The 13,182-nt window shown below is 39.3% G+C and overlaps 1 protein-coding gene across 3 annotated transcripts in view; it reads left to right on the plus strand.

The window, feature by feature from the left end:
* LOC133610715 (ubiquitin carboxyl-terminal hydrolase 22-like) overlaps positions 1–13,164 on the plus strand; it is a 38,906-nt gene extending 25,742 nt beyond the window's left edge. For all 3 annotated transcript variants that reach the window (XM_061967257.1, XM_061967254.1, XM_061967255.1), the window contains 9 exons: positions 301–467; positions 540–687; positions 2,962–3,064; positions 4,088–4,246; positions 7,991–8,117; positions 8,191–8,282; positions 8,477–8,539; positions 10,511–10,660; positions 11,962–13,164. In XM_061967257.1, the coding sequence (XP_061823241.1) occupies positions 301–467; positions 540–687; positions 2,962–3,064; positions 4,088–4,246; positions 7,991–8,117; positions 8,191–8,282; positions 8,477–8,539; positions 10,511–10,660; positions 11,962–12,004 (1,052 nt within the window). In that variant the 3' untranslated portion in view covers positions 12,005–13,164. The remainder of the gene's footprint in view (positions 1–300; positions 468–539; positions 688–2,961; positions 3,065–4,087; positions 4,247–7,990; positions 8,118–8,190; positions 8,283–8,476; positions 8,540–10,510; positions 10,661–11,961) is intronic.
* The last annotated feature ends 18 nt before the right edge of the window (positions 13,165–13,182 follow it).

Consider the following 13,182-nt stretch of genomic DNA (forward strand, 5'->3'; position numbering starts at 1 on the left):
ATACAATTTGATGTCATGGCTGTCCAGTAAAAAAAAATCTATATCCTTATAGCAATACTAGGCTTATTTTTAAACCATAGACATGCATGGAATATTATGTTGATTTCATAGCCTCCTTGCACACCCAATTGCATATGAACGGAAATAATACTACCTGTAAAATAACAAAAAATGGGTTTCAAAGTGTGAGGATGGTCTGCCTAATGGTACACAGAGAGAAATCAGCAGCAGTTGCAGTGTGTGTATGATTTGTGGGATGCCATTCGTTTGACCCGCACCTCATTCTAACTTGCTCTTTAGGCCTGCGCGGTCTTATCAACCTTGGAAACACCTGCTTCATGAACTGCATCGTCCAGGCGCTCACGCACACCCCGTTGTTGCGTGACTTCTTCCTGTCTGACCGACACAAATGTGAAATGCAGAGCAACTCCTGCTTAGTGTGTGAGATGTCGCAACTCTTCCAGGAGGTAACGTATTTTTGCTTAAGAAGGCATTTGGAAATGTCAACATTTCTATCACTAAACATGGTTTGTCACCAGTTTTACTCAGGCCATCGTTCACCACACATCCCGTTCCGTCTCCTCCACCTTGTTTGGACACACGCTCGTCACCTCGCTGGCTACGAGCAGCAAGACGCACACGAGTTCCTCATTGCCGCGCTGGATGTCCTACACAGACACTGCAAAGGTATGATAATTTTTTCTCTTTCACTATAATATGTGCTACACATTATTTTATGAGCTAGCATGTACACCAGGGGTGTCCCAACTTTTTGACTTGATGGCCGCATTAGGCCAAAAAAATGTGGTCGAGGGCCGAAAGCTGACGACATGTAAAGTAACTATGTGTGTGTGTGTGTGTGTGTGTGTGTGTGTGTGTGTGTGTGTGTGTGTGTGTGTGTGTGTGTGTGTGTATTTATGTGTGTTTGTGTATTTATGTGTGTTTGTGTATATATATGTATGTACATACATATATATATGTGTGTATATGTAAATATATATATGTATGTATATATATATATATATATATATATATATATATATATATATATATATATATATGTGTATGTATGTATATGTGTGTGTGTGTGTGTGTGTAAATATTTAATTAATATAAAGAATTAATAATATAATTTGATATTAAGAGTACGGTATGTAAAAGTTAGACTCCGACCTGGCTTACTTCCGTGACAACCTTTTTTGCTCCATGACTAGGAAAGGTTGTTTGGATTGGGGTAAATAAGTAAATGCTTTGCTATGTTTTCTTCAAAACACAATTCATGGTCATTGACCCGTATTACTTAGGTTGTCTGTAAGATGGTGGCAAAGTTGCAGCAAATGTTGTCAGATATTCAGAATAGATTTTAAATCTTCCCGCAGGCCAGATTCCTTATTAACCGAATGACGTCACGTGAGCCGAATTAAAGACGCCGGGGGGGCCATAATCTGGACAAACCTGATGTACACAAATAAGAATGTTGTTGATGGAATGGTATGGATTGTTGAGGCAAATGGAGTGCAATACTTTGCAGTAACCAGCAGAGGTGCTGATCATTTACAGGCATTTTAAATTTCTGCAAAAACGTGGACATTCGCGTTTTTAAACATTAATATATGCATCAAAATATATCTTCTGTGTTTCTTTAAATGAACTAGCAATGCAAATACGATTAGTCGCTGTTCCTCTTGCCTAAACGCTGCACTGAGTTGCAGGACGGGTAGACGATGAGGAGCCTCTGTCCACTTAGTGTTCGGTTTGTAATCATCTAAATATTAATAGCAGCTGTTAGTTCTGAGCCAGTTTTAGTTCTACAGTATTCATTAGTAGCCAACAAAAAGGTATATTTTTGATGTGATGGATGTAAACTGAAGGAATCAATAAAGTACTATCTATATATCTATATAAACCGAGGTCACAACATGGAAGTATATTATCTGAGGGGGCGTGGCTACAGGATAGTTACCAAATGGAAAACATTTTCTGAGTTCTTTGCATACATGTTATAGAATTTTACTGTACATTTTCAATGATATTAATAGTACATTACATAAGTGTTAAAAAGACAGCCAAAGCAGGTTGGTAGATGAAAATAATTCTAAAGGTAAAATACAGTGTAGAAATGCACCCAATTGTAGGAAACATAGTCTTACAGGATGCGTGGAAATCATCAAAGAACATATACAGTAAGATGCACAGGTCATCTGCCATTCTTGTTCAGATCTCATTGTTGGGCTGGTTGCATTTTTCTTAGTTTTTTTGTGTAATGTTTTAATCCAGGACATGTTTATTATGTCTGTAGAATGTGTTGCAGGCCAATAAAAAAATAAGCTGAGGGCCGCAAACTGCCCTCGGGCCGCACATTGGACACCCCTTATTTATTCTCACCTCTCCACCCCCGACACAACATTAGCTGTGAGAAGTTAAGGTACTTCCAGCATTCTGTTCAATATGACAATGGTGTTAAAATAACACACTTAAGATAATAAAACTCTTCCCATCCATCCATCTATCCATCCATCCATTTTCTACCGCTTGTCCCTTTCGGGGTCGCGGCATCCAATTAAAGATAATCCATCCATCCATTTTCTACCGCTTGTCCCTTTCGGGGTTGTGGGGGGTACTGGAGTCTATCTCAGCTGCATTCGGGCGGAAGGCGGGGTACACCCTAGACAAGTCACCTCCTCATCACAGGGCCAACACAGATAGACAGACAACATTCACACTCACATTCACACACTAGGGTCAATTTAGTGTTGCCAATCAACCTATCCCCAGGTGCATATAAAATTTGTTAAAATAACTTTAAAAAGAAGATGTATGACCATTTTGTATAACCACAAAATATTGTGGAAAATGCTATATCTGGTACAGAAGTACAGAAAAAAATACTGGAGACACTGCTTGGAAGTCCTTTTGGTTTGTAAACAGAATGTCAGTTACTTTTTGTGTTTCTGCACACAGATGACAATGGGAAAAAAGCCAACAACCCAAACCATTGCAACTGCATTATTGACCAAATCTTCACAGGGGGCCTGCAATCTGATGTCACCTGTCAAGTGTGCCAGTAAGTCTGTGCAACACACACACACACACACACACACACACACGCACACACACACACACGCACACACACACGCGCACGCACACACGCGCACGCACACACACACACACTAATGCAGCATCCAGAGGAAAACCCTTTGAATGTAGTCTATAAAGCTAAACTGCAACTCCCCCTGGTGGTTAAAACTAGCACAGACGCAGCAACCTGATGCAGATTTTTTATTTGTTTTGCTTCTGCTATACTAAAACAACATCATAATATGCTGTTAGTGTTATGAACTGGATTCCAGAAATGTTCCTATTAAGGAATCGAGTTCAGATTTTAAGAGGTGCATTTTTCTCTTTTAAAGCTAAACAATAACCGTGTTGGCCCTGTGATGAGGTGGCGACTTGTCCAGGGTGTAACCCGCCTTCCGCCCGAATGCAGCTGAGACAGGCTCCAGCACCCCCCGCAACCCCAAAAGGGACAAGCGGCAGAAAATGGATGAATGGATGGATCTTTTCACATTTATTACATTTATTTACTGTATATAATCTAAATCAGTATAAATCACATTTATTTTCAAACTGTACCAACTTTTAATAAATAAAAAACATAGTGACCGTAGTATTAAATATGTTGAGCTGTTTAGATATTAGTTGGTTTATTTCTATATTGTAAACTACTGCAAATAAATATGTTTTAATACATATATTGTTTTACAGATACATAATACACAAATACGTTAACTTGGGGCGGTATAGCTCGGTTGGTAGAGTGGCCGTGCCAGCAACTTCAGGGTTGCAGGTTCGATCCCCACTTCCGCCATCCTAGTCAATGCCGTTGTGTCCTTGGGCAAGACACTTTACCCACCTGCTCCCAGTGCCACCCACACTGGTTTAAATGTAACTTAGAAATTTGGTTTCACAATGTAAAGCGCTTTGAGTCACTTGAGGAAAAAGCGCTATATAAAATATAATTCACTTCACTTTACAACTTACAATGAATCATTTTGAGTGCAACTGGTTGTCTCTTTCTTAACCACAGTGGTGTCTCAACAACCATCGACCCGTTCTGGGACATCAGCCTGGACCTGCCAGGTTCCTCCACCCCCTTTTGGCCATTAAGTCCCGGAGGAGATGGATCTACACTAAACGGAGAGAGTCACACCAATGGAGCCACGACACTGACTGACTGTCTACGAAGGTACCCAACTGAAAGAATATTTTGTTTGATATTGTTATCTTCAATTTTTAACTGTAACAAATTATCAAAATTGCTTTGCATCGTATACTGTGCAATTTTGGTACTGATTTCTCAAACCCTGAGTTGTTTTGCTTAATAAAACACAAAATTATATCTACAATGTATATTGATGCTCACTGTAGATGCCAAAATATATTTAGCTACAGTCATGGTCAAAAGTTTACATACATAGAGTGATTGGAGCACATACATGTTTGTCACAAAAAACTTCATGAAGTTTGGTTCTTTTATTAAATTATTATGGGTTTACTGAAAATGTGACCAAATCTGCTGGGTCAAAAGTATACATACAGAAATGTTAATATTTGGTTACATGTCCCTTGGCAAGCTTCTGATTGAATTTTTGACCACTCCTCTTGACAAAATTAGTGCAGTTCAGCTAAATATGTTGGTTTTCTGACATGGACTTGTTTCTTCAGCGTTGTCCACATGTTCTCAATGGGATTTAAGTCAGGACTTTGGGAAGGCCATTTTAAAACCTTAATTCTAGCCTGATTTAGCCATTCCTTTACCACTTTTGACGTGTGTTTGGGGTCATTGTCCTGTTGGAACACCCAACTGCACCAAAATACCCTATCTCCTGGCTGATGATTTTAGGTTGTCCTGAAGAATTTGGAGGTAATCCTCCTTTTTCATTGTTCCATTTACTCTCTGTAAAGCACCAGTTCCATTGGCAGCAAAACAGGGCCAGAGCATAATACTACCACCACCATGCTTGACGGTAGGAATGGTGTTCCTGGGATTAAAGGCCTCCCCTTTTCTCCTCCAAACATATTGCTGGGTATTGTGGCCAAACAGCTCAATTTTTGTTTCATCTGACCATGGAACGTTTCTCCAGAAGGTCTTATCTTTGTCCATGTGATCAGCAGCAAACTTTAGACGAGCCTTAAGGTGTTGCTTCTGGAGCAAGGGCTTCCTTCTTGCATGGTAGCCTCTCAGTCCATGGCGATGCAAAACACGTTTGACTGTTCCAGCAGCTTCCAATTCATTGCATATCTGCTTTTTGGTGGTTCTCGGTTGACTCTTGATCATCCTGATCTCTCAGCGGCAGGTGATAGCTTACGTTTTCTTCCTGATCTTGGCAGTGACCAAACTGTGCCATGCACTTTATATTTACAAACAATTGTCTGCACAGTTGCTCTTAGTACCTTAAGCTGCTTTGAAATGGCTCCAAGTGACTTTTCTGACTTGTTCAAGTCAATGATTCGTTTTTTCAGATCTGTGCTGAGTTCCTTTGACTTTCCCATTGTTGGGTTTGCAACCAAGTCTAATGACTGCATCACATGAGCCCTATTTAAATGGGCTCAGACAAGTCAACAGGTGGCGTCAATCACAATCAATCACATGAAGTTAAGAGGCCATGCCATGGAGCTAATTTGATTTGATTGTAACTTTTCTACATCACCAAAATTGATAATGTATGTTGCTGTATGTATACTTTTGACCCAGCAGATTTGGTCACATTTTCAGTAGACCCATAGAACCATATTTCATGAATGTTTTTTTGTGACAAACAAGTATGTGCTCCAATCACTCTATCACAAAAAAATAAGAGTTGTAGAAATTATTGGAAACTCAAGACAGCCATGACATTATGTCCTTCACAAGTGTATGTAAACTTTTGACCACGACTGTATACCTCTGGGTGAGTGCTACTGGTTCAGTGAGTTTTAGCGCTTGGAGAACAAAACTTTTACCGTTTCTTTTGTTTTGTCAAAATATACATAATATATGCTAGTTTGTCCAGTTTAAGAGCATGTGGGTTGAAACGTCTTATGTATTCCTAAAGTTAAGTTAATCAGTTAGGTTAAGCTTTTAGCAACCTTGTAGTTGTGTTTATTTGTAAAATCTTTATGTAATTACTTTCAGGGACGTGCTGATCGATTGGCCACCTCTCTGTCTTATCCCCTTCTTGTCCACGCAGTTTCCCCTTCTGTGTTCCTTTTTCTCTTTCTATCCCCTCCTGCTCCGGTCCGGTTGCGCCAAACATTAATATAAATCCATTTAATAAAGTCAGATACAATTAAGACAACAAGAGAAGTGTCCCACACTTCTCTTTTGTAATGTAAATCTGTAAATAAACTAAACAAATATGGGTATCTACGTCAACAATATGATTTGCCTGAGTAGCTGCACAGGACAAAACAAAAAGGGGATGTAATGATTTTCAAATTCCACGATTCACGGTTATTGTGGCCAAAATGATCACAATTATCATTATTATCACAGTATTGTTGAATGTCCTCAAAATGTACTTGTACACACACACTGAAGTCTTTTGACAAAGTGTTATTTAAAAAATAAATAAATAAATAGATTGACACGTATTATACTTTCATTTGCAGAATAAATATTAAATATTGTTGGCACTGTCTTTGACGCCCTCTACAGTCTGTACTAACAGCGTGCCAGCACAGTTACATGTTGTATGAGGCTTCTGCAGACACACATGAGTGACAGCAAGGCATACTTAATGAACAGCCATACAGTTCACACTGACAGTGGCCGTTTAAAACAACTTTAACACTCTTACTAATATGCGCCACACTGTGAACCAACACCAAAAAAGAATGACAAACACATTTCGGGAGAACATTCGCACCGTGAGACAGCATAAACACAACAGAACAAATACCCAGAATCCCATGCATCCCTAACTCTTCCAAGTTACATTATACACCCCCGCTACCACCAAACCCCGCCCCCCCTCCCCACACATCATTTGGCTAATCGACATTAGTAAAATGTGGCATAATTACTTAGTAAACCATCTTGCAAGAAGCATAAACAAGAGAAACCTACGGCGTAGGACTCGTCGATTGCCATTTGAAGTTCCTTGAAGTAGGATTCGGATTTGGCTGCGTATCTGGCAACATCAGTCATGGAGAGTGGGATGAGACTACAGAACTTTGACCATGATTGCAGTACCATTTCTGGCCACATTACTACATATGGCACCTTTAATGTTAACAAATTAAGGGAATAATTCACTGGACACAGGAGGACCTTGAGGGCAACAATCAAACAGTTTAAATTGTAAACCCTGATTGGAATACCACTAATTACTACAACAACACAGATACCACCCAAAAGTACAACATTATTTTAGTTTTAAAGGTTAATTATGTGAATTGGTGGTCAGCATAGGTCAGCAGGCAGAATGGAGAGCAAGGGGCCTCCCACTGAAAGTGGAATGCAAAGGTTTCTCTGCTCGTTTTCTGGCCAGTTTAGGCATCGAGGGAGAGAGAAAGAGGAGAGCCATCCGCAGTATCATCAAAGCAGAAGAGAGAGCCTCAAGATGGCTGTGGCTCAAGAAATGAGATTTGTGGAGTCGTGGTAGCTAGCTAGCCCAAGCTGGGTCACCTGGATGAGGGAGTATGATGTTGAAACACCCAATGATTCCAGCAATGTCACTGAAATGTGACCAGAAGCATCAGCAGATGTATTTTACAGTGATAGAATCCCTGCCCCTAATAGATAGTCACCACATGCATACTGTCCATCTAAATTAAGGTGTTTATCATGAACTGTTTGCATATCTTACTTAGAGTATATTGGATCCACATTGTAATAAAATGCAAGGCGCACAAACACATCTTTGGCTCAGTTTATTTGCTGAGAAAGAGATGAGAGACACCATCTATAGTGCACTGTATGTACCAAGTATAGTCACTTCCCGTCCAGGTTCACCAGACCAGAGCACCTCGGCAGCAGTGCGAAGATCAAGTGCAGCGGTTGCCATAGTTACCAAGAGTCGACCAAGCAACTGACCATGAAAAAGTTGCCCATTGTGGCCTGCTTTCACCTCAAAGTAAGAGTTCCACTTCAAGATGGCTCTCTTTGCTTTCATTTCCTGTTTATAATGTGTGTGTGTGTATTGTCAGAGGTTTGAACACTCAGCCAAACTACGGAGAAAGATCACAACATATGTCTCTTTTCCTCTGGAGCTTGACATGACTCCTTTCATGGCTTCAAGGTGAGAATAGTAGACCAGCAGCGAGAACAAGCATTAAAGTGCAAAACAATCTTTCAACTTCATAGATACTTACCTTATTCCGAATTAATGTTTTTTTTGCAAAATGTATGCAGAAACTAAGAAAAAGGCTGACAAATGTGTGACAAATTATAACAGGGTTGTGTAATGAATCATTTTTCCATTGCATGTTTCAGTAAGGAGAGCAGGATGAACGGCCAGTACCAGCAGACTGTGGAGCCCTTCAATAATGACAACAAGTAAGATTATCTCTTTCTCATAAGTAGTAATCAGCGCACGGCCCATATGTTACCGTTTTATTGTCATGAAACCGATTACCGTATTTTCCGGACTATTGAGCACACCAGGATATAAGCCGCACTAAATTTGAGGGGGAAAAAAAGTTTGCCATATATTAGCTGCACTGGACTATAAGCCGCAGACATATATGTTGTGAAATTAGTTATTTACACAGAAATATGTTCTAAATGTTTATTTACATACCTTAATTGTTTCCAAACGGTGTCTCTAACACCGCAGTAAAACAGATGGTCAAACAAAACAGAAGCTATCGTCATGGCCCCACTTGCTGCGTAAGCTAGTATTCCAATCAGCTAAACAGACTCAATAACTCCTCGTTGACGTCTTGGTGAGTTTACTGAGAAATTTTTTAAACTGAAACAATACGTAAATAATCCCATTGCAAGTTAATAATACTAACACAGACACTAGTAAACGTAGTAGCACATTAGCTCATGCTAACAACTCTAGCGCTATTATATTACTATAGCACGTACAAATATGCATGAAAACACTCCTACAGACATCACACATGGGACAGTTTAGTAAGTATAAACATTTTAAGTTTTACTGTAAAACTTACAAACGTTGCTTGGAGTGCAGAATGAAGAATCCATACGAGCCTAAACGTTACGCACGGCTGGAAGAAGAACACAGCACTCCGGATGGGAAAAAAAAGCACTATTTTTTGTATTACGTTACGTCAATTCTTCCCATGAGTGAAAAACAGCGGTGGTCGACCAAGTTGTGCAGCAAGCAGCGCACAAACTGTCGATTGAGTTCCCAGACAGTCATTCTACACGACAAAACTAGGCATGGAGGTCTACAACTTCTTTGTGTGTGGCTGGGTCAAATAAATTGGTGTCAAGACTCTCCCGGATAAATATGCATTGTTTTTGCTCGGGTAAGGTTGCATTTCATGATTTAGCTTTGCGCCTTGCGAGGACGTGTCCATGTAAACAAATTAGCACCTGACAGCATTGAAACCAGTAACTTCATTTCCATTTAACAAACTAACAATTACTAAATCATCACCATATTAGATTTTTGTCCTGCTATCTTATGTAGTCTGACACTTTTGTGTACAAAATAAAGAAGAAGGGAGACATAAAAGTACCTTTACTGACAAAGTATCATTTCTGGTTTCTGTTTGTGAAAAATTTAAATACAAATACTATCAAGATAATACTTCAATGAGATAAACTAAACGGGTTACCGGTAAGTATATTAAATATATATCAAACAGACCTCTAACGAAGTGGTCACTGCGTTCTTCCACTCTGTTCCCTTGTACTGCAGTGTGCGCCTTTTTTGTCGTCGTCTTTCATAAAATCTTACTCTTCCAAATCTTACACTCTTCCGCCCTTTTTGATTACCTTTGATCCTTTTTGCATTTTGAACGGTTCGTACACCCGCAAACAACACAAGCATCGGGGCAATTTTTTTCGAGAAAGACTAAATGGCATCTAGTACCCATTGAGAACGAAACTAGCTTGACCCCCACGCATATTCAATGAGCCGGACATAACGTCATTCAAATCCAAGCAATACCTGTAAAAGGAAGGACACCTGCATTGAGCGAACTCGTCCATAAAATGGCACCATAGCACAGACCATAAAACACTTTCCCCGGTGTATTTGCTGGATTTTTTTTTTTTTAACTATTTTTAGTATGGCTGTTATCGGAGAAAAATCTATAAATTTGCCTCACCGTCTTATGAGCTGCACCGCTCAAAGTGTAAGAAAAAAGTAGCGGCTTATAGTCCAGAATTTACGGTATGTGTTACTAATATGCATTCTGGTATCCAAATCTCTCACATAATTATGTGATTGACATTTTGACTTATTTTGCTAAGTAAATGCAAAAATCCGCTTTCTCAAGTGTTTTTGTCACAGATCTTAAAATTGTGTCCTATACTGATCTCAATCAGATACAGCCTGTTTGCAGTAGTCAACCACCAGGGGACACTAGAGAGCGGCCATTACACGACCTTCATTAGGCAGCATAAAGACCACTGGTTCAAATGTGACGACGCCATCATCACCAAGGCCAGCATCGAGGCAGTGCTCGACAGCGAAGGGTGAGCTGTCTCTATATAGTATAGTATTCCTGCCAGCCTGTCCAGAACTCTAAAACTAAAAATCTAGCTTGCATATGCATATTTTTGAAGAAAAGAGGCTTATTTTATTATTTGGGTTTACACATGTGCAATAATTATTATGGTCATGCAATTGTAGGCAGGTGAGACATAGTTTGACAAAGAAGAATTAATGAAAGGTACAGTTTAATTTTAAACAGCCTTATTAGACACATTTGTAAGGGGGCAAATAAGCTGTCATATTGTTAAAGTTAAAGTCCCAACGATTGTCACACACACACTGGGTGTGGTGGAATTTGTCCTCTGCATTTGGCCCATCCCCATGTTCACTCCCTGGGAGGCGAGGGGAGCAGTGAGCAGCATTGTGCGCCGCGCTTGGGAATCATTTGGTGATTTCGTATGACCTTCTCAAATCTGTGATCAAAATACTGTTCAGAGGAACAGTCCATCCACATCTTACCAGTTACACAGGTGTAATAAAAAGTAAACTAACACTGTGAATAAGAAAATAGTTCACTTATTTAATGAAGCTCCCTGTGTACGTTCTTTTTCTCCTTCATTTTTTTCTCTTAGAGGGGAACTGCACTTTTTTGGGAATGTTGCCTATAATTCACAATCCTTATGAGTGACAAGAACACAAATCATCAAATCTGCTGTTGTTTTTTGTTTTTGCTCGGGAAATATTCTAGAATTATTATACAGAAGGATAAGAACCGCACTGGGAAAAAAGTTAAGCGTAAAGTTGATAATATATCAATATGTATGCTAATAAATTATCAACTTTGCTTTGGCTGTTTTTTATATGGGAATATATCTAATTACTCGACATGACTTCATTGGATTGGTTTTAGCGTGATTAGTTGACAAAATGTAAATAATGACTTTAAATTGTTCTTCACCTAAAAAAAACCTTCTAGCACAAGAGCATTTTACCAATACAGGAAAAAATACACAATAAGTAAGAATAAAATGTAAATGTGTATATAAATAGTATGAATAAAGCTAGAATAAAACTTAGGACATGATAAAAATACAAAATTGTACTACCCTGCCTGGTGTGTTTACTCTTTCACTGCTTTACATATCTACATTAGAAGAACCAGAAAAGTGAATCGAGATCTCATTATTCACTTAAAAAGAGGTGATCAAAATACCGGTACTTGATTCGTTGGCCAACGTCACATCTCTAGTTCAGGGTGTACTTTGGTCATCTCCTTTACACGGTGGTAAGCAGTTAGCTTCTGCAGACTCAGCATTAATTGTCTGCCTGATTTTCTCCCCAGGTACCTTTTATTTTACCATAAACAGTTCCTGGAGTACGAATGATGCGCCTGAAACTCATCCCAATACATATGAGCCCTGAAGCACTATTGCAAGCTGGAAGTCAAGACACACCGAAGGGCGCACTCCTTGTAAATCCTCCAAACCAGTTTGGATTGTCAGCAGCTTATCATGATCATTTTTGCCCCGACAGAAGGTTTTAACCCCAATGCACGTTGAGGACGGTTTACGCCACGCACGCAAACATCCACACTGGGACAAGCTGCTTCTCTCTAGAATCAAGGCTCATTTGTTTCAGTTTTTTTAAAGGCCAATACAATGACAAGCACATCATATACAGGTACACACTTTCTCAAATGACCAAATATTGCATTATGCATTTTTCGCTGCACTGAGAAAAAAAAATTCCTCACAAAATGTATGATAAGCATTTTAAGAAAGGTTGTTAATGTCTGTCACTACTTGTGAGTTTGCCGTCCTGTTAACAACAGGGGAAGCTTTGACGACGCTTTAACCGAGTGTGTCAGGTGTTTCCGCGTTTATTGCTGCTTCCAACTGTCGCAGGGGCGGACGTTGCTCAGTAAATATTATATTTTTATAAATACTGTAATTGTAAAGTTGGTTTACAGTTTTGCATTCACTCTCACGTTGTCCGTCTGTGTTGCATTGTGCTGTGTTGTTTTTCCATACGCAAAAGAGCTAACTAACTACACCCACTCTGGAAAATGCTGCTATGGCGGCTTTATGTTTTATTAGTAAAACTGTGTTTTTTGGTTTTTTTTTAATATACTGGTTCTGAGAAGTTTATAGTCATATATTCTTCATGTTCACAGTATGTGGTTGTAATGTTGGTTCAGGTCAGTGCAAAAAAGAAAGTATGGGAAGTGTTGTCATCCTCAGAATAGTGTGAAAAGGGTCCTACAGTGTTAATCTACGGCCGCATGCTGCTTGATTTTAGTGTGTGTTTGTATGTGCACAAGAGACAGGGTGAGATAAATGCTCCTCGTCGGTGTGGTTGTAAAAGAGAAAAAAAAAGTGTTATTGCGTATATTAAAAAAAGTGTGTTTGTGTTCAAGTTTGTATGCACGTGTGGTGCGCGTGCGTATGTGGTGTTTGTGTACTGAATCAGTACTTGCGTTCAGCATGCTGCCCAAGCTGACTATTCAATTTATTTGTTAGTTTTTTTTCACATGTTGACGATGTAAAGCATTATATATATATAT

This window comes from Nerophis lumbriciformis, linkage group LG11, assembly GCF_033978685.3.
Source record: "Nerophis lumbriciformis linkage group LG11, RoL_Nlum_v2.1, whole genome shotgun sequence".
Taxonomy (NCBI): domain Eukaryota; kingdom Metazoa; phylum Chordata; class Actinopteri; order Syngnathiformes; family Syngnathidae; genus Nerophis; species Nerophis lumbriciformis.